The 26,480-nt window shown below is 42.7% G+C and overlaps 1 protein-coding gene across 1 annotated transcript in view; it reads left to right on the top strand.

The window, feature by feature from the left end:
* The window catches only part of TMEM132C (transmembrane protein 132C), a 613,640-nt gene that overhangs the window by 347,118 nt on the left and 240,042 nt on the right, over positions 1-26,480 (top strand). Inside the window, exon 3 of the mRNA XM_075833447.1 lies at positions 6,791-6,937. Coding sequence (XP_075689562.1) covers positions 6,791-6,937 — 147 coding nt within the window. The remainder of the gene's footprint in view (positions 1-6,790; positions 6,938-26,480) is intronic.

Raw genomic sequence — 26,480 nt, 5'->3', positions numbered from 1 at the left:
AATTACATCATATTGGAAAAAAATGCTTCTTTGCTTCTGGGGCTTGTGTTTCAGTCCACGAGCGCACTAAAGGCCACATGTGGGACATTTCTAAAAACTGCAGAATCTGGACAATACATATTTAGTAGTGTTTCTCTGGTAAAACCTTCCGTGTTAGACAAAAAAAATGTAATAAAATTGAAATTCAGCAAGAAAAATGAAATTCCTGTGAAATGCCTGAAGGGTTAAAAAACTTTCTAAATGCTGTTTTGAATACTTTGAGGGGTCTAGTTTTTAAAATGGGGTGTTTTATCAGGGTTTATAATACATAGGCCCCTCAAAGCCACTTCAGAACTGAAGAGGTACCTTAAAAAAAGGCTTTTGAAATTTTCTTATAAAAAAGAGAAATTACTGTTTATGTTCTAAGCCTTGTAACGTCCAAGAAAAATAAAATAATGTTAAAAAAACGATGCCAATCTAAAGTAGACATATGGGAAATGTGAACTAGTAACTATTTTGGGTAGTATAACCGTCTGTTTTACAAGCAGATGCATTTAAATTCTGAAAAATGCTATTTTTTATAAAGTTTCCCTAAATTTTGCAAATTTTCACCAATAAACACTGAATATATCGTCCAAATTTTACCACTAACATAAAGCCCAATGTGTCACGAGAAAACAATCTTAGAATCGCTTGGATAGGTTTAAGCATTCCGATGTTATTACCACATAAAGTGAAATATGTCAGATTTGAAAAATGGGCTCTGAGCCTTAAGGCCAAAACAAGGCTGCGTCCTTAAGGGGTTAAAGTCTCAGAGCATCTCCCTTCTAATATAACTAACTTGTACAAGAATATAAGGATATGAGTATATAAGGTATACAGTAGGTATAAAACACTTTGGAAAATAAATTTTATTTCACATTTCCCACCTTTTGTGATTTTATAGGTCTGGTAATCATTACCTACCTAATTTCACAACAACCTGTCACTTCTTTCCAGAGACCTCGCTGTGAAAGTTCTCCGTATCTTATAAAACACATAACAATTAAAACAAGTCGTAATGACAAAGACAATCATAATACATATTCGTGGTTGGAATAAGTAGCTTAATACTGAACTGGCAGTCGGTGAAAAACCTGTAAATATATCATACCAGTGATGAGCCTAAATGTTGCAGCATTTTCCTACTTATAACAGCGTTCATTTTGACTGTTTGTAGTGTAACATTATGTCTCCTAACCATCTATTTTACCTCTTCTGCGTCTTTTAGAACTTTATTCAATTCATCTAAAGGAAGACTAATATTAGGTGTTGGCAATGGGTCCGGTACCCATACTGTGCTTACAATCTCATCCAAATCCGGGACAAATACAATAGTCTGGTTCTTCCATTCTATATGACTAACATTAAATATACATCCGGAAAAGGGTACCTGTAATAAAAAAAGGTTTTAGTGTGTTGGGGTCACCCCAGTGGCGTAACTACCGCTATAGCTGCCGTAGCGGCTGCTACGGGGCCCGCGGCATGAGGGGCCCCGTGTCGCCCACCGGCACGGGCCCCCACCATGGCCGGAGGCTCCGCTAGCTGCCGCTATGGCTGCTACAGCGTGACGCCTCTTAACACTACGGCAGAGCAGGGAGGTATCTCCCCGCTCTGCCATTAACCGGGTTGTTCCTACATAAGACATGTATCCCCTATCCACAGGATAGGGGATACATGTGTGATCGCTGGCAGCGATAGGGAGAACGGGGGACCGAAAGTCCCCTGAAGTTCTCCCTCACAAACCTCGGAGTTCCGGGGTCTGTGTCGGCAGCTCCGTAGAAATGAATGGAGCGCCGGTCGCGCTTGTGCGCATGCGTGACCAGCGCTCCTTTCATTTTTATTGACCTGCACAGACTCCGGAAGTCAGAGGTTAGTCATGGAGAACTTCGGGGGACTTTCGGTCCCCCATTCTCCTTATCAGTTCCAGCGATCACACATGTATCCCCTATCCTGTGGATAGGGGATACATGTCTTTTGTAGGACACACTACAGGTCGGATTTTTTTGGGGGTTGGGGCTGCATGGCGTTACCTACAGGGGGGGCTGTATAGCGTTACCTACAGGGGGGTCTGTATGGCGTTACCTACAGGGGGGCCTGTATAGCGTTACCTACAGGGGGCTGTATGGCGTTATCTACAGGGGGGCTGTATGGCGTTATCTACAGGGGGGCTGTATGGCGTTATCTACAGGGGGGGCTGTAAAAAAGGCATTATCTACAAGGGGGGGTTGTGTGACACCCAGGGGAGTCAAAAGTTTGCTATGGGGCCCAGTCTTTCCTAGTTACGCCCCTGGGTCACCCGTAACCATACATACACTCTATGGTTTTATCTCTATATACAAGAATGTTCCTGTAAGATGGGGGAGGTATTCCCACAAGCATATTTGCCACCCTCTCATCTCACTCCCTGTGCCTTCTCTGCAAGCTTCGTATGGGAACCAAGGTCAAAGATAACTGACTAAGAAACATACGAAATGATGATGTTGCTACATAGTCGCTCGACTATTTGGTACGTTTTAAAAATAATTGCTAGCAGCAGTAAGTTGTTCCGATTTATTTAAAGGGGTTTTCCCATCAGAGATATTTATGACAGATATGTCATAAGTGTCAGATAGGTGCGGGTCCCACCTCTGGGCCCCCTAAACCCTGTTTTACCTCTCTGTGTTCCGCCTGATCTTTGACCATGAAGAAGAAAACAGTGTAGCTCGCTGAGCTACGCTGTTTCCGTAACTTCCATAGTTGTGAATGGCAGTTATAGAAGCAGCGTAGCATGCGAGTTGCGCTGTTTCCGTAACTAACATTCAGTTTTATGGGGCTTACAAAAACAGCGTAGCTCGGTGAGCTACGCTGATTTTTTCTTCATGGTCGAAAATCACAAGCTTCAGCCACAACACAAAGAGGTGATAGATCTGGGACCCAGATCTATCTGACATTTATGACATATCCTGTGGATATATCATAAATGTCCTACATGGGAAACCCCCTTTAAGTCACCTGACCTCACTTCATGCGTTTAGGACAGGTCCTATGTCTACACTACAGCTAAATTTCTACATTTAGGCCTCAGATAAGTTTCTAAATTTTAGGCGGCCCGGGAATGGTCAGGTGACTCAGGTCAGGTGACCGGACTAGTCCACTCTCGGGCCAGAATGCACCGACCTCACGTAGACCGCCACTGTACTTGGCTCCGTCCGCCCTCCTTCTGCTCCTAAATGTGAGTGAGTAGGGCGGATGGAGCCAAGCACCGAATGACGCGGCAGCGCGGTCTGAGTGAGGTCTTGCCAGACCATATGATCTTGCGGGCCTTATATGGCCCGCGGGCCAGACGTTCCCCACCCCTGCTTTAAATAATGCAGTATTAAGTTGCCAAATAATACCACTATACAAGGAGCAAATATTATTACCATACATATTACCAACATACTGTCACTGAACAAAACCCGGTATACCTAGCTCAACATTACCAATAATAACACTATATAAAAGCTAAATAATACAGCAAAACCATGATCACACATTACCACCACATAGGGACTGAATAATACCACCATACTGTTACTAAATAAAAAAAACTATAAAAAGACCAATATTACTAGTATATGGTGACCATATAGTGGTAGATATCAGTTCTACACAGGAGCTCTGCAGAACATATAAGTGAATACCGTACTGTTTACATTCAATGACTCACAGGTGACGTCTTCTCTTATTTGAGTTGTTCAGGTTCCATTTTCTTCTTCAACTGCCCAAGTCCGCCATGATAATTTTTACCAGCCACGACCTGTCCCTGCAGAATTTTACACACAGGCATCTTTTGGCTTCTTGCTTTTCCAGCACCCTCAGCACCTATTCGCCAGCTCTACACAGACTCCCCATCAATAGTGCTCCAGTAATTGTATACCCCCTTTTGTGCCCCCTATAGGCCCTACACAGTATGTGCAGCTTGTAGCGCCCTTTTATCCTTCACTCACTTATAATGCCGCCTATTATGGCCCCAATCAGTTATAATGCCCAATTTTATCCCCCCAGAGTAATATTTCCCCTTGAATGCCGCCACTCAGTACTAATACCCCTTTTATGCCCCACTCAGTCATAAAGCCCCTTTTATGCCACCACTCAGTAATAATGCCCTTTTTATGACCCCACCCAGTAAAATAACCCTTTTATGACCCCACTCAGTAATAATGCCCTTTTTATGACCCCATTCAGTAATAATGACCTTTTTATGACCCCACTCAGTCTTTGTATGCCTCCCCAGTGCTCCTCATATTAATAACGCACATTTTGTGCTTCTGAAAAAAAAGTTAACTCACTTAACCCTGTTTGAGCATACCCATGACAAGTTGGGACTCTGTGTGTCCAGCAGCCAGTGCAGGCTGCAAGATATAGTGACACCATCGCACCGCATGTGTCAGGCCGCTGATGTCATCAGCAAGTTCCCCGTGACTTGTAGGCCACAGGTCTAAACCAGCCTGTGGCCTGTGAGAGGAAATTGCGAGGAAGAGAGCCAATGGCTCTCTGCTCTGACATCTCCAGCTCTGTTCTGGCACATTGCAGTAGAGTATAGGGCCCCGGATCTGTGGGCCCCCCCAGAACCTTGGGCCCCAGGTGGCCGCCCTTTTAGTAATCCGCCACTGCCTCCTCCTTACCTAGTATTTACTATATTACTCTACAAGGGTTTTTTTTTAGGTGACTAAGTCGATTTTTGAACATATACAGAGAGCCTGAAGGCAAGGATACTGCTAGAAGTCTAGGAACAGGACCAGCCTTAGGGGTGTGTGACCTGTATGGCCTGCTTTAATGTACAGGGCGCCATCAACTCTGCAGTTCCACTAGGCAGCCTGGCTGCATAAGATAGGAACACCACCATTGATAAGCTTGATAGCCACCCTGTGGTGCTCAGAGCAGCACTGTCATTGCTAACAAGGGGAAGGATTGATAACTACTAGTCATGGGCACTGTGAACAGCACAGGCCATAATTACCCCTGTCATAACATTGCCTCTCTTTTTTACCACCAACTAACATAAACCTATTAACTTTTATGGCCGCATCCTCAGTCGCTGCCTCCTCCTCCTGCTGCCAAAAACTTACCTGTCCCCGGCCTTCTTGCTCATGGCCAACGCACACCTACCCACCAGTCCACCTTGCTTGTGGCCTCCCCCGCTGCCACTCTTCTCCAGCTCCTCTGTTTGCAACTATGGAGCAATTAGGTTGGTTAGTTAGTAGTTAGTTTCCATTTTGGATTGCCATTGCCGACTCTGCCCAAAATTTGACTACGTCTTGTCTTCCACCTGCTCTGACCTTCTGCCTGTGTCTCGTTACGTCTGAACTCTGCTGCCATGACCTCTGGCTCGTCTTACCGTGAGTGTTATAGCCATGCATAAGTCGCTGATAGTGTACAGTTCAGTAACAATTCTATTTGTTTTTTCTTATCTATGCTTACATGTTGACGAGTACCCACCAAGAGTTCACAAAATGAATATTGATATTTCACATGGAAGAAAAGAAAAATATGCTCCAAATAACTGAATGAGCTGCTGTATCCTCAGCAATGATCACTTGTTAACAATTCTATTTATAGAACTGCATTATACAGGGAAGAAGGTCAAGCATTTTAGCCCTTGTGCTGTTTTGAGGGCATCCATGTAAATACCTAGTAATTTGCATTGTTTTACATACAGTGCTGTTCACCAAAGGCTATCCAAATGATTCTGTATGCTTGGAGCAAATAGTTAATATGTATGTGGCTGGTCGAGTGCAGTCAGAGAAGCACTGTTTATGTCAAGATCGTCTCAACATATCCCAGGAGATATACTTTAGTTTAATGCACATGATGCTCATTTATATAGAATATTTATTATTTTGAATGCCTTTTATTCCAACATATTACATGATAGGCATACTGAACACCATCGTAAATGAGTTGAAAGGCAAAGACTTCACTGAAAAATGAATATTTTCCGTGCATAGTAATTAAACCAATAATAATTACAGATAAATAGATAGATGGATGGATGGATAGATAGATAGATAGATAGATAGATAGATAGATAGATAGATAGATAGATAGATAGATAGATAGATAGATAGATAGATAGATAGATAGATAGATAGATAGATAGATAGATAGATAGATAGATATGAGATAGATAGATAGATAGATAGATAGATAGATAGATAGATAGATAGATAGATAGATAGATAGATAGATAGATAGATAGATAGATAGATAGATAGATAGATATGAGATAGATAGATAGATAGATAGATAGATAGATAGATAGATAGATAGATAGATAGATAGATAGATAGATAGATAGATAGATAGATAGATACATAGATACATAGATACATAGATAGATAGATAGATATTGCGCCAAATATATTCTGCAGCGTTTTAAAATCAGGGATAGCATTTAAAATAGAAAATGAAACATTGACAAGTATACAAATATCTGTCAATAAATCAAAAAGGAAAGATAACCTTTTAATATAAAGAGGGTTCATATCCTTCTGATAAATGTGTATAATAATGTGAAATAGTTATGCAACCAAATAATCATATTCATTTTTTTAGACGTTCCAAAATATTTTCGAAAACTGTCATTGATTTTTATTTTTTTGCGTATAAAGCTTCATGATACTAAAGCATCAGACAATTAATTATCCACATAATTGTTTTTTTTTCTGTGATACATATTGAAGTAGAAGAAATTGTTACAAATAATTGACTTCTAGAATAAATGTATTTATTTTTTTTTTTCAAACAGGGCCAAGGTAAAGAAAGGAGTCAACATTCTAAATGTGAAGATTAGTGACGCAAGACAGTGGGATGTTAAGCAAGAGCTAGGCAATGGTGGCAAACATTCTACCACAACAGTTACGTGTCAGAGAATTGGACCTAATACTCGTAATAGGTATGTTACTTATCCTCAATTGTACAATTACTGAGGCTTAGGACCCATTCACACGAACGTGAATCTTGTCCGTGTTCTGTGCATGGAAATTACGCACAGCACACGGGCCCATTGATTTCTATGGGGTCGTTCACACATGCAGAAATTTTCACGCAGCGAGAGTCCACTGCGTGAAACTCACTACATGTCCTATATTGGTGCATTTTCACGAACCTACGCACCCATTGAAGTCGATGGGTGCGTGAAAACTACTCATAGCACACAGATGCACATCTGTGTGCTGTGCGTGATTTGCACATTAATTCCATTTTTTTTTTAAAAAGTGCTTTGCGAGTGCGTGAAAAACACATGTCACTCGCAAAACACACTGATGCATTACGCAACGGATACGGACCAGATTTACACGCGTTCTTTTTACACGTGTAAATCTGTCACGCTCGTGTGAATGTAGCCTTAAAGTAAATGTTTACCCCTGAACATCAATTTCTTTTAAAAAAAATTGTCTACAGTATATAGGTCCAAAATAGTGTGCTGGTATTAGATTTGTTTGGGGATAGACTGGGAGGGGGAGTCTTATCAATTTTTTAATCTTTACCTCAAAATGCCCCTCACAGGGGCATTTGAGCAGTTAATCCCTAGGTTGCGTCCCAGTAGTAGTTTCAACAAATAACAACTGCTAAAGGCTTGAGATGTTTTTTTTTTTGAAGCGTGGTACAATAATCGATAACCAGAAGCGTAGCTGTAGAAATACAAGGTCAGGGCTGGCGAAGTTCAATGATTATGATGACAGATACAGTTCAGGGCAGGCAGCAATCGCAAGGCAGGGGCAGAAAATACAAAATCGCAAACTACAAACACCTACCCAAATGGACAGGATCCAGTGGCATAACTACTGCTGTAGCAGCCGCCATGGCTGTTACAGTGGTAGCGACGCCACATTTAATAGTATCTGCGTCCTTTGGACGCAAATACTAGTCAACGCTATAACAGAGTAGGGAGGTATCTCCCTGCTCTGCCATAGGCTACACATACCTCCCAACCGTCTGGGCGGTGTCCCAGGCGGCCGGGGGTACGTCCTGCTGTCAACTGTATCTGCATTCTTGGGATGCAGATACAGTTGAACTCAATTCTGAAGCATGGAAGCATCAGCTCCCTGCTTCAGAATTAGTTCAGAGCGGAACTGAGAGAGCTCCACTGCTCGCCGAGGACTACTTACGCACAGCCTACTTTAAATGCTGTGCTTGGGGAAGCCCTGATGTCACTGTCCATATATGGACAGTGACGTCAGTGGCTACTCCTAGAGCAGAATCCCCTGTACCGATGATATGGCTGGGGATTCCGCTCCTAGATTAAACCCCTGAGCTCACTGTCCATATATGGGCTTTAATGTCAGGGGCTCCTCCTGGAGCAGAATCCCAGGCCAGAGTCGGCATCGGGGATTCCGCTCAAGGAGTAGCTATTGACGTCACTGTCCATATATGGACAGTGACATCAGGGCTTCCCTCTGGGAGCCGAATCTCTGGCCTATGCTCTGGCTGGGGATTACGCTCCTAGAGGGAGTCCCAATGGCGCTATCTATGGGGGGGACGCTATCATCAAGGGGTGTGTGGCACTATCTACATAGACATTGTGGCACTATATAGGGGCACTATCTACATTGGCACTGTGTCGCTATCTACAAGGGCAGTGGCACTGGGTGTAGCTAGGGGGCATTATACCCTATGGGGGCATTATGCTGTATGGGGCAGCTTTGGGGGCATTTAGCTGTATGTGGCAGCTATGAGGCATTATACTGTATGGGGGCAGCTATGGGGGCATATTATAGTATGGGGCAGCTATGGGGGCATTATGCTGCATGGGGGCAGCTATTGAGCATTATGCTGTATGGGGGAATTTGTTTCGGCATTATACTGCATGGGGGCATCTGTGTGTGCATTATACTGTATGGGGGCATCTGTGGCCATTATACTGTTTGGGGCATCTGTGTGGGCATTGTACTTAATGGGGGGCATCTATGTTGGCATTATACTATCTGGGTGCATCTATGGGGGCATCATACTATATGGTAGCAGCCAGAGGGCATTATACGGTGTGGGGGCAGCTATTTCGCATTATACTGTATGGGGGGCACTATGGGAGCATGATACTGTGTGGGCTGAACTGGGTGTGTATGGGCGGGGATTGGGTGGGATTAGAGGCGTGGCTTAAAATAAAAAAAATTGCTGCAACGTGCTGCGCTTCATCAGTTGTCTTTCTTTGTGATATTTGAAAGTATAGCACAGTCTACAGGGAGGGCTGTATAGCGCTGTATGGGGAAACTGTATAGCCCTCTCTACAGGGGGCACTGTATATCACCGTCTACAGGGGGGCTGTATAACGCTGTCTACGGGGGGGCTGTATAGCACTGTCTACAGGAGGGGGCTGCATGGCACTATTTACAGGGGGGCATTATCTACAAGGGCGGGCTGTGTGGCACCCAGGGGAGAGAGGCCGAGTCAAAAGTTTGCTATGGGGCCCAGTGTTCCCTAGTTACGCCCCTGAGAGGTTTCAAACGACCTTGTTGCAGGATGTGGCAGTTCTGAGCATGTTTTTTCTTTACAGCAGTTGGAGCTGTGTGTCTGATACAGAGATTTAAATCCCTTCACAGACAAAGTGGAAAATTATCAAATTATAGCTACAGTATGCCATAAACCCCTCTGGTCCCTTTAGTAAGACTGCAAGTAGCCAGAATTGTATCATATAACACATGCTCTATGTAGGGGATTTGGAGTTATGTATGAAAAAAACAGCTCTGATCACTATAATGACAATCTATTCTAAATCCATAGGCATTAATATGGAGTTGGTCCCTCCTTTGCAGCTAAAACAGCTTCCACTCTTCTGGGAAGACTTTCTACAACATTTTGGAGTGTGTCTGTGGGAATTCTTTCCCATTCATAAAGAATTTGTGAGGTCAGGCACTGATGTTGAACGAGAGGGCCTGGCTTGCAATCTTCATTCTAAATCATCCAAAAGGTGTTCGATGGAGTTGAAGACAGGGCACTGTGGGGGCCAGTCAAGTTCTTCCACACAAAACTCACCCAACCATGTCTTTATGGACTTTGCTTTCTTCACTGGGGCACAGTCATGCGGGAACAGAAAAGGGCCTTTCCCAAACTTCTCACAAAGTAGGAATCATACAATTGTCCAAAATGTCTTGGTATGCTGAAGAATTAAGATTTCCCTTGACAAGAACTAAGGGGCCTAGGCTAACCCCTGAAAAACAACCCCACAGCATCATCTCTCCTCCACTAAACTTTACAGTTGGTAACTTTCTCCTGGTATTCACCAAACCCAGACTCGTCCATCAGACTGCCAGAGAAACGTGATTCATCACTCCACAGAACACGTTTCCACTGTCCAGAATCCAATGGTGGCATGCTTTACAACACTCCACCTGATGCTTGGCATTGTGTTTGGTGACGTAAGGCTTGCATGCAGATGCTTGGTCATGGAAACTCATGCCATGAAGCTCCCGGCACACAGTTTTTGTGCTGATCTTAATCCCAAAGGAGGTTTGGAACTCTATTGGACTTTTAGGATTTGAAGGTGTTCAGGCCGCACTAGATCTTCGTACGGGTGCATGCGTAGGGGCCCAACCCGTATAGTATAAGAAAAGGTACAATGCACACCAGAAGTCGTTATCCAAAGATAGTTTTTTAATATCAGTAATTATGCCTGTAAAGGATCTGCCAGGCACTTCTGTGTATACGCCCATGGGTAATCAGTCTGCACCTGGTTCTATGTCTCTGAGACTGACTCCATCTTCCACCACTCAGGATGGCAGGCTTAGGAGTGGGAGAGCCTATCTCAGCCTGGCCAGACGGAGCTAGTTCCGCCCTCTGTCTATTTATACCTGCCTTTCCTGTTCCTCCTTTGCTTGTGATTCTTCTCGTGTGGTTTCCTGGCCTTGCTGCAGCTCCTAGCTATTTGACCTTGCTTCATACTGACCCCGGCTTTCTGACTACTCTCCTGCTCTGCGTTTGGTACCTCGTACATTCCTGGTTTGACTCGGCTCGTTCACCTCTCTTGTTGCTCACGGTGTTGCCGTGGGCAACTGCCCCATTTCCCTTTGCTTGTGTCCCCTTGTCCGTTTGTCTGTCGTGCACCTACTGAGCGTAGGGACCGTCGCCCAGTTGTACCCCGTCGCCTAGGGCGGGTCGTTGCAAGTAGGCAGGGACTGAGTGGTGGGTAGATTAGGGCTCACTGTCTGCTTCCCTACCCCCCTGTCGTTACATAATCACAAGCCCGCCACTTCCTGGAGGGGGCTAGGCACCAGGTAACGGTCCTTACCGACCACAAGAATCTGGTTTTCCTAGAATCGGCCCGGAGGCTAAACCCGAGACCAGCTCGATTGGCGCTATTTTTTACCAGATTCAACTTTTGGTTACCTATAGGGCTGGGTCTAAAAATATTAAGGCCGATGCACTGTCGCGTAGCTTCATGGCCAGTCCTCCTTCGGAGGAAGATCCTGCTTGTATTTTGCCTCCTGGTATAGTCGTTTCTTCTATTGATTCTGATTTAGTCTCTGAAATTGCGGCTGATCAAGGTTCAGCTCCCGGGAACCTTCCTGAGAACAAGCTGTTTGTTCCCCTGCAACTCCGGCTAAGGGTACTTAGGGAAAATCATGACTCCGCACTATCTGGTCATCCAGGCATCCTGGGTACCAAACACCTCATTGCCAGAAACTATTGGTGGCCTGGGTTGCCTAAAGACGTTAAGGCCTACGTCGCCGCTTGTGAGGTTTGTGCCAGGTCCAAGACTCCCAGGTCCCGACCAGCGGGCTTACTACGTTCTTTGCCCATTCCCCAGAGACCTTGGACCCATATCTCCATGGATTTTATCAACGATTTGCCTCCATCTCAAGGCAAGTCGGTGGTGTGGGTGGTAGTAGACCGCTTCAGTAAGATGTGCCACTTTGTGCCCCTCAAGAAACGACCCAATGCTAAGACGTTAGCTACCTTGTTTGTCAAACACATCCTGCGTCTCCATGGGGTCCCTGTCAATATTGTTTCGGACAGAGGGGTACAATTTGTTTCATTGTTTTGGAGAGCCTTCTGTAAAAAGTTGGAGATTGATCTGTCCTTGATCTGTTCTGCTAACCCCTTGTTTATGGTCGGGGATCTGGTGTGGTTATCATCTAAGAACTTGCGCCTTAAGGTCCCGTCCAAGAAGTTTGCTCCCCGGTTTATAGGGCCGTATAAGGTCATTGAAGTCCTCAATCCTGTCTCCTTCCGACTGGAGTTGCCCCCATCTTTTCGTATACACGAGGTGTTTCATGCCTCCCTCCTTAAACGCTGCTCCCCGTCCTGGGCTCCCTCGAGGAAACCTCCTGTTCCCGTTCTCACCCCTGAGGGGGTGGAATTCGAGGTGGCCAAGATTGTGGACAGCAAGATGGTCCAAGGCTCCCTCCAGTACCTGGTCCATTGGAGAGGATACAGGCTTGAGGAGAGGACTTGGGTACCTGCCCGGGATGTTCACGCTGGGTTATTGGTCAGGAAGTTCCACCTTCGTTTCCCCAATAAACCAGGTCCACTTAGAAGGGGTCCGGTGGCCCCTCATAAAAGGGGGGGGTACTGTAAAGGATCTGCCAGGCACTTCTGTGTATACGCCCATGGGTAATCAGTCTGCACCTGGTTCTATGTCTCTGAGACTGACTCCATCTTCCACCACTCAGGATGGCAGGCTTAGGAGTGGGAGAGCCTATCGCAGCCTGGCCAGACGGAGCTAGTTCCGCCCTCTGTCTATTTATACCTGCCTTTCCTGTTCCTCCTTTGCTTGTGATTCTTCTCGTGTGGTTTCCTGGCCTTGCTGCAGCTCCTAGCTATTTGACCTTGCTTCATACTGACCCCGGCTTTCTGACTACTGTCCTGCTCTGCGTTTGGTACCTTGTACATTCCTGGTTTGACTCGGCTCGTTCACCTCTCTTGTTGCTCACTGTGTTGCCGTGGGCAACTGCCCCATTTCCCTTTGCTTGTGTCCCCTTGTCCGTTTGTCTGTCGTGCACCTACTGAGCGTAGGGACCGTCGCCCAGTTGTACCCTGTCGCCTAGGGCGGGTCGTTGCAAGTAGGCAGGGACTGAGTGGTGGGTAGATTAGGGCTCACTGTCTGTTTCCCTACCCCCCTGTCGTTACAATGCCAGTATAAGTGCGACTTTTCGGTCACGTCTCTGACCTTCATCAGGCACTGTAATATCCTGGGTCCTGCGTAATGGCGCTTAGTGTAAAGCGCCTCCACATGCGGCAAGCCCCCATACACTAAGCGCCATTACGCAGGACCCAGGATATTACAGTGCCTGATGAAGGTCAGAGACGTGACCGAAACGTCGCACTTATACTGGCATAATTAGTAATAATAAAAATCTATCTTTGGATAACGACTTCTGGTGTGCATTGTACCTTTTCTTATACTATTGGACTTTTAGGCACTATGCACCTTAGCATTTGGCGACCCTGCTCTTTAATTTTACTTAGTTGCTGTGGTTCCTAAACACTTAAAACTTTGTGTAATAATACTACTCACAGTTGATTTTGGAATATCTAGGAGGAAAGTAATGTCCCGAGCTGACTTGTTGCAATGGTGGCATCCTATTACAGTACCACGCTGGAATTCAGTGACCTCTCTAGAACGATCCATTCTTTCACAAATGTTTGTAATGGCAGACTGCATGGTTAGGTGCTTGACTTTATACCAGAAAATGAAAAGTATGATCCAGCAGTTCATGAAGGAATCTTGACATTATTGTAGAAACATTAAAGAGGCTCTGTCACCACATTATAAGTGGCCTATCTCCTATATAAGGAGATTGGCGCTGTAATGTAGGTGACAGCAGTGCTTTTTATTTAGAAAAACAATCTATTTTAAACCAATTTATGAGCGATTTTTAGCTTTATGCTAATGAGTTTCTTAATGCCCAAGTGGGTGTCTTTTACTTTAGACCAAGTGGGCATTGTACAGAGGAGTGTATGACGCTGACCAATCAGCGTCATGCACTTTTCTCCATTCATTTACACTGCACTAAAGATATAGTTATATCGTTATGTGCAGCTACATACACAAACACTAACATTACTGCAGTGTCCTGATAATGAATATACATCACTACCAGCCAGGACGTGATGTGTATTCAGAATCCTGACACGTCTGTAGCGTCTCTGTGAGATTTACAGCAATGCAAATGTAATCTCGCGAGATTACGATGTAACCTATCATTTCAAACGAGATTACGCTTGCTTTGCTGGAATCTCACAGAAAAGATTGTATCCCCCTCCTTCCTCCAAAGCATCTCAGCTATTTGCATACTGCCACTCCCCTCTATGTTCACAGGATCATTCCCTGCTCTAATTCCAGGCAGTTCCCTCCCTGCACACTGTCTTACACAGTAATAATCATCATTATCCTTTGTATGAAGGCAGGGACTTCTCCTGGAGCGGAATCCCAGGCCACATCGTCGGCTGCTGAGGCCGGGGATTCCGCTGTAGGAACAGTCCCTGACTTCACTGTCCATATATGGACAGTGAAGTCAGGGACTTCTCCTGGAGAGGAATCTCCGGCCGCTGTGTCCAGGGATTCAGTTTCAGGAGTAGGGGACCGCTCCTGGAAAAGTCATGGACTTCTCCTGGCGCGTAATCCCCGGCCACAGTTTCGGCAACGGATTAGGGATTCCGCTCCTCCTTCAGTGCGGGTGCTCCAAGAGTGAAGAAAGAGGAGGCGTGGACGACGAGACAGGAGGAGGAGGGGGCGTGTACTATGATTGATGACACTCCGTGTCTTTGCTCAGCCAGCACTTTCTGCTGTGTAAAGACACGGCGCGTCATCAACTACATCTACAGGCGGCGGGACTAGAGGAGGCGGAGCTCTTAAGAGCTCATGAAACATCCACCCGGCTCACTGTCTGTAAATGTAGTTGATGACGCGCCGTGCCTTTCTCAGCCGGAAGTGCTGGCTGAACAAAGACACGGTACCTCACAGGAAATAAAAAATGTACCCTGGGTGCGGTCACGTGACGGCAGATCGGAACACGGCAACGCTGGCACAGGTAAGCAGACACTATATTAGAAATGTTATTAAATATGACTAATTAAGTTAAAATTTAAATAAAATGTATTCCCGGACAACCACTTTAATGATAAAAGGTAGAGATTTAGTTTAAATATACAATTTTTAATTGCTTATATCATAACTGCTAAACGTAAAGCCTGGTATAAAGAATGCATGTTTGCAGTTAGCATTCGATCTGCTAGAAAGCAGCAACCCAATAATATTTAATATTAGCAATAAAATTAATTGACTTCTGTACATACATCTTCACATTGCCAACTTTTATAGTCTTTTAGCTGTATCTATATATTTCTTTCTATGCAACTTGGGGCAAAATTATTTAATTCATAATTCTATTTTACACTTTAATTTTATCTGCTTTATTAACCCCATTGAATCCTCAAAAACATTCATTTATTTCACCTGATAATACTTTTAAAGATCTCCTATAGTATATTTTTTTCCATCTTTAATGTAGATTTATAAAAAAAAAGAAGCAAAAAACACAACAAAACATAGCGATAAGGGAAATCGATTTTACACTAATCAAATTCGTTGTGAATTTTAAAAAACATTTGCATTTTCACGAATCCGATACTTTTGGAATTCGTCTCTCACGAATCACTCAAAATGGTGGCCACCATTTTAGGCCTCATGCACAGGACCATATTTTTGCGGCCGCAATTTACCCGCATTTGCCATGCGCAAAAACTCAGGACAAGTAATTTTATGGTGCGGATTTGCGGATTTACCAATACCTGAGAATTGTTGTAGAACTGTGAATCCGGATGACATATGGATCCGCAACGGATCTGTGGTTTTGCGTACTGCAAAACCAATGTGGTCGTGTGCATGAGGCCTAAAAGATCAGAAGAAAACTAGGAGACAGAGAAAAAGAATCACATGACCTCGGGTGGCAGCCCAACGGGCTTTCCCATAATGCTTTCAGGCAACCCTCTCTCTAGCACAGCCAATCGTAAGGATATAGATGTGAGTCACTGATCAGTCATAGCCACTATAAAGAGCTCAACTAGGAAATTCTGCTGCACTGTGTTTCATAGAGCGGAGAAGAGAATAGATAGTTAGATTTACAATAATTTGATAGAGATAGATTTTAGACAGAAATAGGAGTCAGTCAGTGTCAGTGTCAGTGTAGTTACGCCACTGCTCGGAGTTGTTTAGTTGCCCAGTCTAAATCTCTGTGGCTAATAGGTAGTCTGTAAGTGGGTGATGCTGCCCCTTTAAATTGAACTGTCTGCCCAGTGCAGACTCCATGTTTGTTGTTACCTGCGTTCTGTGTTCCCCCCTGTGTGAGGTGATGTTTACACCTATGTGTTAACAGTTGCATGCCTGCCATGTTATGTGCAGCCACTAGGGGTCACTGCAGTATGAGGGAGATAGAAGCTGCAGGATGGAGGTCCTCCCTACAAGAGAGGGACTGTGGGGGAACAAGGAGGTTACCTTGTTGGTAGAAGCAGATGCCCAGGAGGAATTAGAAAGCGGTGTCCATGTTGGAGTATGCCCCAAAAGAGAGAAGTGGGGAGATGTCTGTTGCTTGTACTCCTGCATTATTTAGAAGAGACCTCTCAATGGGTGCTTAATGTAAAGCAAGTGCAATTATTTTGAGCGGTCCTTAAAGAGACGGTACCCGATTCAAAGACTTGGACTTAGAACTGTGTGAGCGTGTCACTTTGTGGCCTGTTACCGTTCTCTGAGTGTTGTGTGAATAGTACACGATGTGCACATTGCACGTGCGCAGCTGAGGGAGTCGGGATCTGTGAAGGTAGTGGTGTAGCAGCCACCATGACCAACGGAGGATCAGAGAATTCCTCCAAAGTGACTGGTGCAACGTAGGTGTAGCAGGGCAGGCTATGGGTAAAGGGTAGCCCCTCAGCGACCCGTAGCGGCACGGTGGGAACAGGCTGCGGAGCCAGCAGTCACTTTGGCGCAGCCCGAATTGGTTAAAACTCCTGCAAAGTGGAGAGCCCAATCCCGTTTTAGGACCGCTCGTGTTGTTTGCCACTTGTTTAAATAAAACCCATTTAAACTGCTGCCCTCTGTGATTATTGAAGAACCACCCCTTACAAGTCTTTAGGGCAATACTGCATGACAGTATCTGAACTGAATTCTCTTTAACCAGTTCAGGACTGGGCTATTTTGAGCCTTCAGGACCAGACACTGTTTAGCCCTTTTTAGCACGTGTAAGTTAAAGGAACAGTGTCGCCACAAAATTTTTTTTTATATCAGTTTGATGTTAGTGTTTTATTAAAAACGTTTGTATTTATTTTTGTGTTTGTGTGTTACTTTTTTTTATTTTTACACTTTTTCTTCCCTATGGGGGCTGCCATTTTTTTTTCCTTTTCTGTATGTGTCGATTAACGACACATACAGACATGGAATACGGCAGCTCCAGTCCCATAGGGACTGCGAACGGGGCCCGTTCCATCCACTATGGTGTACGCCGTCTGTGTGGGAACGGCGCATCCGCCGCTCCCACACAGTCCAATTTGAAATGCGCGCCGTCCGGCGCCATTTTCCTGTGGACCGGAAGTCGCGGCCTGACAGTAAGATTACTACTTCCGGTCGCGGCTTCCGGACTTGTGCACATGGAGCAGCGGCAGAGGACGGTCCGGAGGGAGCGGCGGCGACTGGAGCAGGTAAGTGATTTCTATGTATGTTCGTGTTTTACTGTGTATTTACTAGTGTATGTTAACCTACTACACTGTGTGTTAGCTCAAAAAATGGCGACACACAGTGTAGGAGGTTAGACCGTTCAATCCCCTCGTTTCTCCCGGCACTAGCCAGGATAAAGGAGGGGGGGATTCTAAGAGCTCACTAGAGCGAGGGATTTTTTCCCAATTTTGCAGCATAAAGCAATGTGGTTGCTTTACCACATACAATGATGCAATTTTGGGAATTGCTCCATCTAGTGACCAGCAATGGGAAATATTATAAATTGAATCCAATTTATACTCGTGAAAAAAATAAAAAACATTAGAACAATGTTTAATCACCCACACACTAATTGTTTAACTAAAAAAAAAAATACATTTTTTGCTAACAACACATTCCCTTTAAGTGGCTATAACTTTTTTATTTGTTGTGCTAACGACGTGATTTTTGCGATGTTTTTTCTGTAGACAATGCAGGTTTCTTTTTTTTATCGTTTTTATACACATCCTTTTTGCTATTTTAGAATTTTTATTCTTAAAGTTTGAAAATAATAGTAAAAAAATAAGCTTTTTTACGTTTCAGCTATTTTTTTTGGTGATAACATAGTTTTACCCTAAAATAGACCTTTTAGTTGTGATCGTCATTGTCTACCGTAAATATATTACATGTCTATATTAGGGTAACTGGCTCAGCGCTAGCGTTACAACAATGATTGGCGGGGGGACGTTTTTTTTTGGGGTGGGTATTTTATGTGTATTTATTATTAATTTTTTTTTGCACTTTACTTTACTATTTTTTTATTACTATGGTCTGTCCCTCAAAGGTCAAAAAAGACCTTTGGGGAACTTTATATACTTTTTTTTCTTTCTTTTACACCATCTTTTTCCACTGTAACTGGAGCTGCACCGCAGCCCCAGTTACACGGCAAATCAACCCTCTCATAGTGACGATTGTCACTAATAGGGCTGTGCTGGGTCTAGTTAGACCCAGCAGCAGTCTGACACTAACAGCACCCGGCAATCATGTGACCAGTCACATGAACACCGGGACCAATAGAGACAGCGGCGCGGCCACTGCCTCTATTCCGATACACAGCGTTCATTGAGCGCTGTGTACAAGTCATCAGAGAAGACAGAAGCAGCGAAAGCTGCTTCTATCCTCTCCTCAGGGTCCCCGGCAGTCACTGACAGCCGGAGACCCAACATTCAGCTGCCCGATCGCTCGGCCAGCAAGTTAAAGCCCGAGCCGTAAAAAGTCGGGAACCAGTTAAGTCCCAAAAGTTGTCCAGTCTAAATCTGTGCAATCTCTAAATCTCATTCTCATTGTTTTGACAATTCCCCTATTTTCAGTCTTTATAAGTGCCTTCTACTATGAGACCCATAAAGCAAAACTACCCACAATGATGTCATAATCTGCCTGTAATTAACTAATTATATTCTGCACTTTGTTAAAAAAATAAATGCTGTTGTTTACTTCATAATTACCATATGATTCTATTACCCCTAAAACCCTCACATCTTTAAGTATATAGTATTTGTAATGGAAATATTGTATTTTATAGTGTATATAATCTATTTTCAATATTTAGCCTTTTACAATAGGCTTACCAGGCCCCAGTAGGTATTGAAATAACGTAGAGGGGTGAACAAAGACCGCACTGTATTCGAGCATGCCCTGTATAAGGATATCAGGTTTTATTACTACTGTAATTCTGTTTTAAAGGAAGAAATCTGATTCCTATAATAGAGTGAAAGCTAATATAATCCACAATTTAGAATACTTCAGGGAAACAGAATAGTATTTTAAGTATAGAATGCCCACAACTCTATAGAAGTAATGGGTTTGCTCATAGACATAACAATTAATGATATAAAGTGTTCCCTTTAAGAAATCATTTTACTGTTTTAAAAATAATTTTCTATACATAAAAATGAAAAGTATTTTATTTTGTATACAGTTACATTGTTTCATGGCTCTTAATTTTATTACTTCTTACTAAAAAATCACGATTACTGGAGCACTTGTATATTTCCGGCGTATACACTCAAGAGCTGATTTTCATACTGAAAGCATAGCTCCAGGAGATAAAATGTAATGTTCTCCACTTTTTCCGTAACAGATACAGAACAGTACAATCACAACTCCATTTACATAATGTCTAATTAACCCATGAAAAATGGTAAGCACTGATTATGCAAATGAGAACTAATGTCCTAATTACCATCAACTGCATTAGCCTATGTAAATGGTTCTGTTATTTTTATTAAGTAAAGTCGGGATTGTGTTTCATGTTGTTTTATTTATTGAATTAGGGAAGGATTAGTCCAGCCAGGATAGTCTAAATACAGTGCCCTAAGCCCACAGTAAATTTGCCTTGATCACAAACATACTGCTCAGTTTATGTTTCAGCTAATTAGTTAATACTAATTAAATTTGTTTTTGTTTTTCTTTTAAACACGTCTCCCACTGGGGCGTATTCATTTGATATGACAGAGAGAAAAAAATGTATTTCATAATTATAAACCTTAGACTTGCTTGACAGAAAAACACATCGGTACAATGGCTTGTAGTGCTCAAAAAGTTTATATGAATATTCTGTAAAAATAACTCAGTCATTATTTTATTTATTCACAGTGTTTGTTTTACTCTATTAAAGTGTGATTTAACTTTTCTAACATTACATTTTACTTTAATCTTTTAAAGGTAAAACTGATACACCGGTGCAGGGCTTGAGGGGGCGGAGCATGACACAGGGATCTAAAGAGGGAAACCCTGTCTCATGCACCTCCCTCTCAAGCTTTAAAGAGGCTCTGTCACTACATTATAAGTGGCCTATCTTGTACATAATTTGATCGGCGCTGTAATGTAGATTATAGCAGTGTTTTTTATTTAGAAAAACAATATTTTTTTAGTTATGACCTATATTAGCTTTATGCTAATGAGTTTCTTAATGGACAACTGGGCGTGTTTTACTTTTTGACCAAGTGGGCGTTATACAGAGGAGTGTATGACGCTGACCAATCAGCGTCATACACCTCTCCATTCATTTACACAGCATATAGTGATCTTACTAGATCACTATGTGCAGCCACATACACACACTTTAACGTTACTCAAGTTTCCTGACAGTGAATATACATTACCTCCAGCCAGGACGTGATGTCTATTCACAATCCTGACACTTCACTAATGTTTGTGTGAGATTTACAGCAAGGCAAGTGATATCTCGCGAGATTACGCTGTAAACTGTAATTTAAAACGAGATTACGCTTGCCTTGCTGTAAATCTCACACAAACGTTAGCGAAGTGTCAGGATTGTGAATAGACATCGCGTCCTGGCTGGTAGTGATGTATATTCACTGTCAGGACACTTCAGTAACGTTAATATGCGAGTAAGTGACTGCACATAGGGATCTAGCTAGATCGCTATGCGCTGTGTAAATGAATGGGGAGAAGTGTATGATGCTGATTGGTCAGCATCATACACTTCTCTCCACAACGCTCACTTGGTCAAAAAGCAGAACATGCCCAGTTGTCCATTAAGAAACTCATTAGCATAAAGCCAAAATAGGTCATAACTCCGTAAAAAATGATCGTTTTTCTAAATAAAAACACTGCTGTAATCTACATTACAGTGCCGATCTCATTATGCACAATATAGGCCACTTATAATGTGGTGACAGAGCCTCTTTAAGTATAGCACATGGTATTCTTTAAAACATAGTTTACAAAATGAGGTTAATAAACTAGTATGTTTATTGGAAGCATTTGTATGTTTTGAATGTGGGAAAAAAATGTTATTAAGGTACTCTTTTACTGAGACCCAGAAATTCTCAGTAGGTTTTCGTCCTGATTGGTATCTAAGGACTAAAAAATATCATAGTCGCAGCCATTGACATAATTACATAATAAAAATAGCCAGGGTCAGTTTTAGGGGGTGGCAAACTTGGCAATTGCCCATGGCCATGAGTTCCTGGAGGACACCTAGGAGCAACTTGAATTTACCACTGCCTCCCAAACAGCTCTGATACGTCAAGGCATGGACTCCACAAGACCTCTGAAGGTGTCCTGGTGTATTTGGCACCAAAACATTAACATCAGATCCTTTAAGTTCTGTAAGTTGTGAGGTGGTGCTTCCATGAATCGTTCATGCTTGAGAAAGGTACTGTTGTACTGAAACATTGCACGGGTGATTAAAGGTGTCTGTTTTTTGGAAATGCTGCCTCCCTGTCTATTATTCGACTTCCATGAATCAGACTTGTTTTCCAGCACATCCCACAAATTCTCAATCAGATTGAGATGTGGAGAATTTAGAGGCCAATTCAACACTTTGAACTTCTTGCCATGTTCCTCAAAACATTCCTTAACAATTTTTGCAGCGTAGCCGGGCGATTATCCTGCTGAAAGAGGGCACCGCCATTAAGGAAAACCATTAACATGAAAGGGTGTACTTGGTCCGCAACAATATTCAGATAGGTGGTACATTTCACAATAACCTTTACATGAATTCCAGGATCCAGCAGAACATTGCCCAGAGCATCACACTGCCTCCACCTGCTTACCTTCTTTCCATAGTGCTTTCTGGTGCCATCTCTTTCCCAGGTAAGTGATGTACACGCACCCGGCATGCGCATGATGTAAAAGAAAACGTGATTCGTCATACCAGGCCACCTTCTTACATTTTTAGCACCTTGTTCTACAGTAGCTTTTGTGGGTTGGGACCAGAGGGCCAAGCCTTCTCTGCCCATGTGCATTTACAAGCCTTGTGCGCCTATGACCCTGTTGCTGGTTCACCGATTGTCCCTCCTTGGACCACTTTTGTGGGTACTAACCAATGCATATCAGGAACACCCCACAAGACCTGCCGTTTTGGAGATGCTCTGACACAGTCGTCACAATTTGGTCCTTGTCAAAGTCAATCAGATCCTTACGCTTGCCCATTTTTCTGTTTCCAACACATCAACTCCAACAACTGAATGTTCACTTGCTGCATAATATATCCCACCCCTCGGCAGGTGACATTGTAATGAGATAATCAATGTTATTCACTTCAACTTTTAAATTGTTTTATTGTTATGGCTGAACGGTGTATAGTATATGAAGGATACAAGCCTGTTATAAGTTCTGTTATGTTATTTGGATTTTAGAATCAGCTAGAGAACAGTTCAGTTAGCTAATTTCTTTTGTGAATACATCTAAAGCAATCTACTTAATGTTGTTCCCCAGCTTTAACCCCTTCCCGACATTTGACGTATCCATACGCCAAAAACGGGTAGGGGAAGTATGGAGCGGACTGAACCCGCTCCATACGATGCCGGTGTCGGCTATTTGTTACAGCCGACACTTCAGAGTAATGAGTGGCATCGCGCTCAAGCACGATCCCGCTCGTTTAACTCGTTAAATGCTGCGGTCAATAGCGACCGCAGCATTTAAATCGTTAGAAAGAGGGGGGTGACCCCCTCTAATAGCTCATCGCGCCCCCCGGAACGCAATCGCGGGGAGCGGGGTAATGGTTGCTATGGCTGCCTGGGGGCCTAATGAAGTCCCCCAGGTCCTCCATCTTTGTGCACCTATTAAGCATTGCCTTCGGCAGGGCTTAATAAATGCCTGTCAGAATCACGATATACTGTATGTATATCGTGCAAAAGCGATCTAACGATCACTGGTTGAAGTCCACTAGGGGGACTAATAAAAAAAGTAAAAATGAGTTAAATCAAGGTTTTTTTTTGTGTAAAAAGAATAAATATATAAAAAGTTCAAAAAACCCCCCTTTTCCCATTTCCCCCCTAGAGCCTAGTAAAAAAATAAATAAATAAACATAATTGGTATCGCTGCGTCCGTAAAAGTCTGAACTATTACAATATATCATTATTTAACCCGCACGGTGAACGCCGTAAGAAAAAATACATTTGTAAACGACAGAATCTCTATTTTTTGGTCACCTAATCTCCCACAAAAAATAAAAGTGACCAAACCGTCGCATTTACACCAAAATGGTATTATTAGAAACTACAGCTTATCCCGCAAAAAATAAGCCCTCATACCACTTAATCGACGGAAAAATAAAAAAGTTATGGCTCTTGGAATTCGGCGACACAAAATAAATGTTCTTTTTTACACTTAGGTTTTTACTTGTAAAAGTTAACATGTTGTTTTAATTGCACAGTGAATTCCGTAAAAACGGCGCGCAAAAAAACATGGAGGAATCCCTGTTTTTTTTAATTTTCTACCCCACAAATAATTTTTTTCCCGTTTCCTAGTACATTATATGGCAAAATAAATGGTGCTACGAAAAACTACAACTCGTCCCGCAAAAATCAAGCCCTCATAGGACTATATCGACGGAAAAATAAAGACGTTATGGCTTTTGGAAGGTGGAGAGGAAAAAACTAAGATGAAAATCTGAAAAAGGGCTGCGGCGGGAAGGGGTTAAAACTTTAGTTGAATTTCATGACCTCAAAGAGATAATGTCTTAAATCCTGCTTTTATTAACTTTTTTTTTTTTTAAGAAATCGCTGTCACTTCTTGTTAAACTTTGTATACTTACAGGCATAGGCCAAAAAGCACCAATATCAAGTTCTATATTTTCTTGTTTAATTGCTTCCATATGTTATGAGCTAAGACATTCTGAATTTTAACAGAACCAGTCTGTCTGCCCCAAAGTACTAATTCAATCTCTTTGTTAAGTTATCTCAGTTTGGAGAGCACTTTCATGTAAGTGCTTATTAAAAAAAAAAAAAAACACAAGATCTGAGCTGAGTTTTACACAGTCTGTTTGGCAGCTAATTTCTAGGCGTCATGAAATACAATTTGTGTCTACTTAAAATAACAGAGAAATTGTACATTCACTCCATGTTCATGTAGATCAAACAAAGTAGAATATGAATTGTTGGGATTTTGAATATAAATAATGTATTTCTGAACATTAAACATATCCAAGTCTCAGAAATATTCTGTTGTGGACTCTACACATTGATTTTATATTGATTATAAGAAAAACTGATAGACATATAATTAAAAATAAAAATTTATATCTAACTTACTGACGGTATTTTGGTGTATTTTATCAGCATTTTCATAAGCATACCTATACCATTGTCCAGCTGTAGATGTATATTAGATGTAGTACAGCCATTAATAATGTACCATATGTTACTTGCATATTTTGGCTCTTATTTTCTTCTTACTACTGCTGTTTGAAAATACAAAGTTGTTGCCTATTATTTTCTGAGTGGGTGGTGTCTTCCTGGTGTGGTCCAAAAGTTATCCTGTGCACCCTATGCTGATTAGATGTCTTTGCCCTGCTGCTCCATCTCCCCTCTTACAGTTCGAATACACTCTGAGGGAGAGATACTGCAGCTGAATCCCCCTCCTCCCACAATCTCCATGTTTTCTATTTGATATGTTACTGTAAATAGATTTTTTTGGTGAGTGAACAGGTTTCTGTACCTTATTTAGAAAGACTATACACAGGGAAAGAGGAACTACTGGCTGCTAGATGATGAGGAAAATGACACTTTCGCCTAATAGGATATGTTACCGAGTTATATATACTTACATATACTACTGAATTGAATAAATAAATAGTTCAAGATAAGTACATTTTAACGAAGCCTACTCAGTAGATGGTGTGCTCTAAGTACTAGCTGAAATATTCAATTCACTTTAAGCAGCAGGAAATAAAGCTCTACCACATTTAAGGTTTGCTATGAAATGCATTGGAAATCTAGATTTGTTTATCCGTAGTGACAGATGGATGGGCTGCAGGTTTGGAGACCTGTTACTGAATAGCCCAGTTCCAAGTCCTGAAAATAGAAACACTTTTTAGAACTAGCAGCTGTCCTTCATGATTTAGAAGGTGTAATGTTGAGCCAAGCATGGTTGTGTTAGCAGACAGATTGTTACAAATAGGGGGCACCATGCAATAGAAGAGCTACCCTTAGGGAAATAAAACAAAATAGGAACTAAACTTTACAGTGTCTTGGTATTTTTATCTTGAAGCATGCCCAAGGGTTATGAAGCATTCTGCATGCTTTTCATGTCCATAGACACAGACGGTCTCCGGTAAGCACTAAATGTGCCCGCTTACTAAGCTATGATATATTGTACTGTCATTGTTAAGTAAACATTTTCTTTGTAATTTTACATGACATTTGGTAGATTTCATTGAAAAAAAAATTATATATTTTTTACTTTGTTAGTTGTGGGGATACACTTATTAAAAGTATTTCTATCAAGATGGACAGTGATTGTGGATGTGGAACCTTTGCATAGACCAGACTGATGGTTGGTTTTTGGCTGGTTGGTTGGTAAGGCAGTTAGAAAAAGTTTAAAGGGGTTTTTCGGTCATGGGGTGTTTTTTTTAAACTGATGACCTATCCACAGGATAGGTCATCGGTATATGATCACTGGGGTATATGATCACTGGGGGTCCGCCACCCGGACTCCGCACCGATCAGCTATTCCGGCTGCCTACGGCATCGGGAGTTAAACACTGTTTGGAGCTGGAAGCAGAAGGCTCCGTACACTGTATAGAGGCCGTACTGGGTTACTGCAGCTCGGCTCTTATTTACTTGAATAGGAGCAGAGCTGCAGTGCTGCAGCACGGCCGCTATACAGTGGTCAGAGCCTTCTGCTTCTGGCTTTGAACACTGTATAAATCCCGGTGACGGAGGCAGCCGGAACAGCTGATTGGTGTGGGTTCTGGGTGTCGGACCCCCCATTGATAATATATGAAAAACCGCCTCATAACCAGAAAACCTCTTTAATTGTTTGGAAAATTCACAGTATG

This window comes from Rhinoderma darwinii, chromosome 1, assembly GCF_050947455.1.
Source record: "Rhinoderma darwinii isolate aRhiDar2 chromosome 1, aRhiDar2.hap1, whole genome shotgun sequence".
In the NCBI taxonomy this organism is placed as follows: Eukaryota; Metazoa; Chordata; class Amphibia; order Anura; family Rhinodermatidae; genus Rhinoderma; species Rhinoderma darwinii.
The sequence above is the reverse complement of the archived record's forward strand: the minus strand, read 5'-3'. Positions and strand labels throughout refer to the sequence as shown.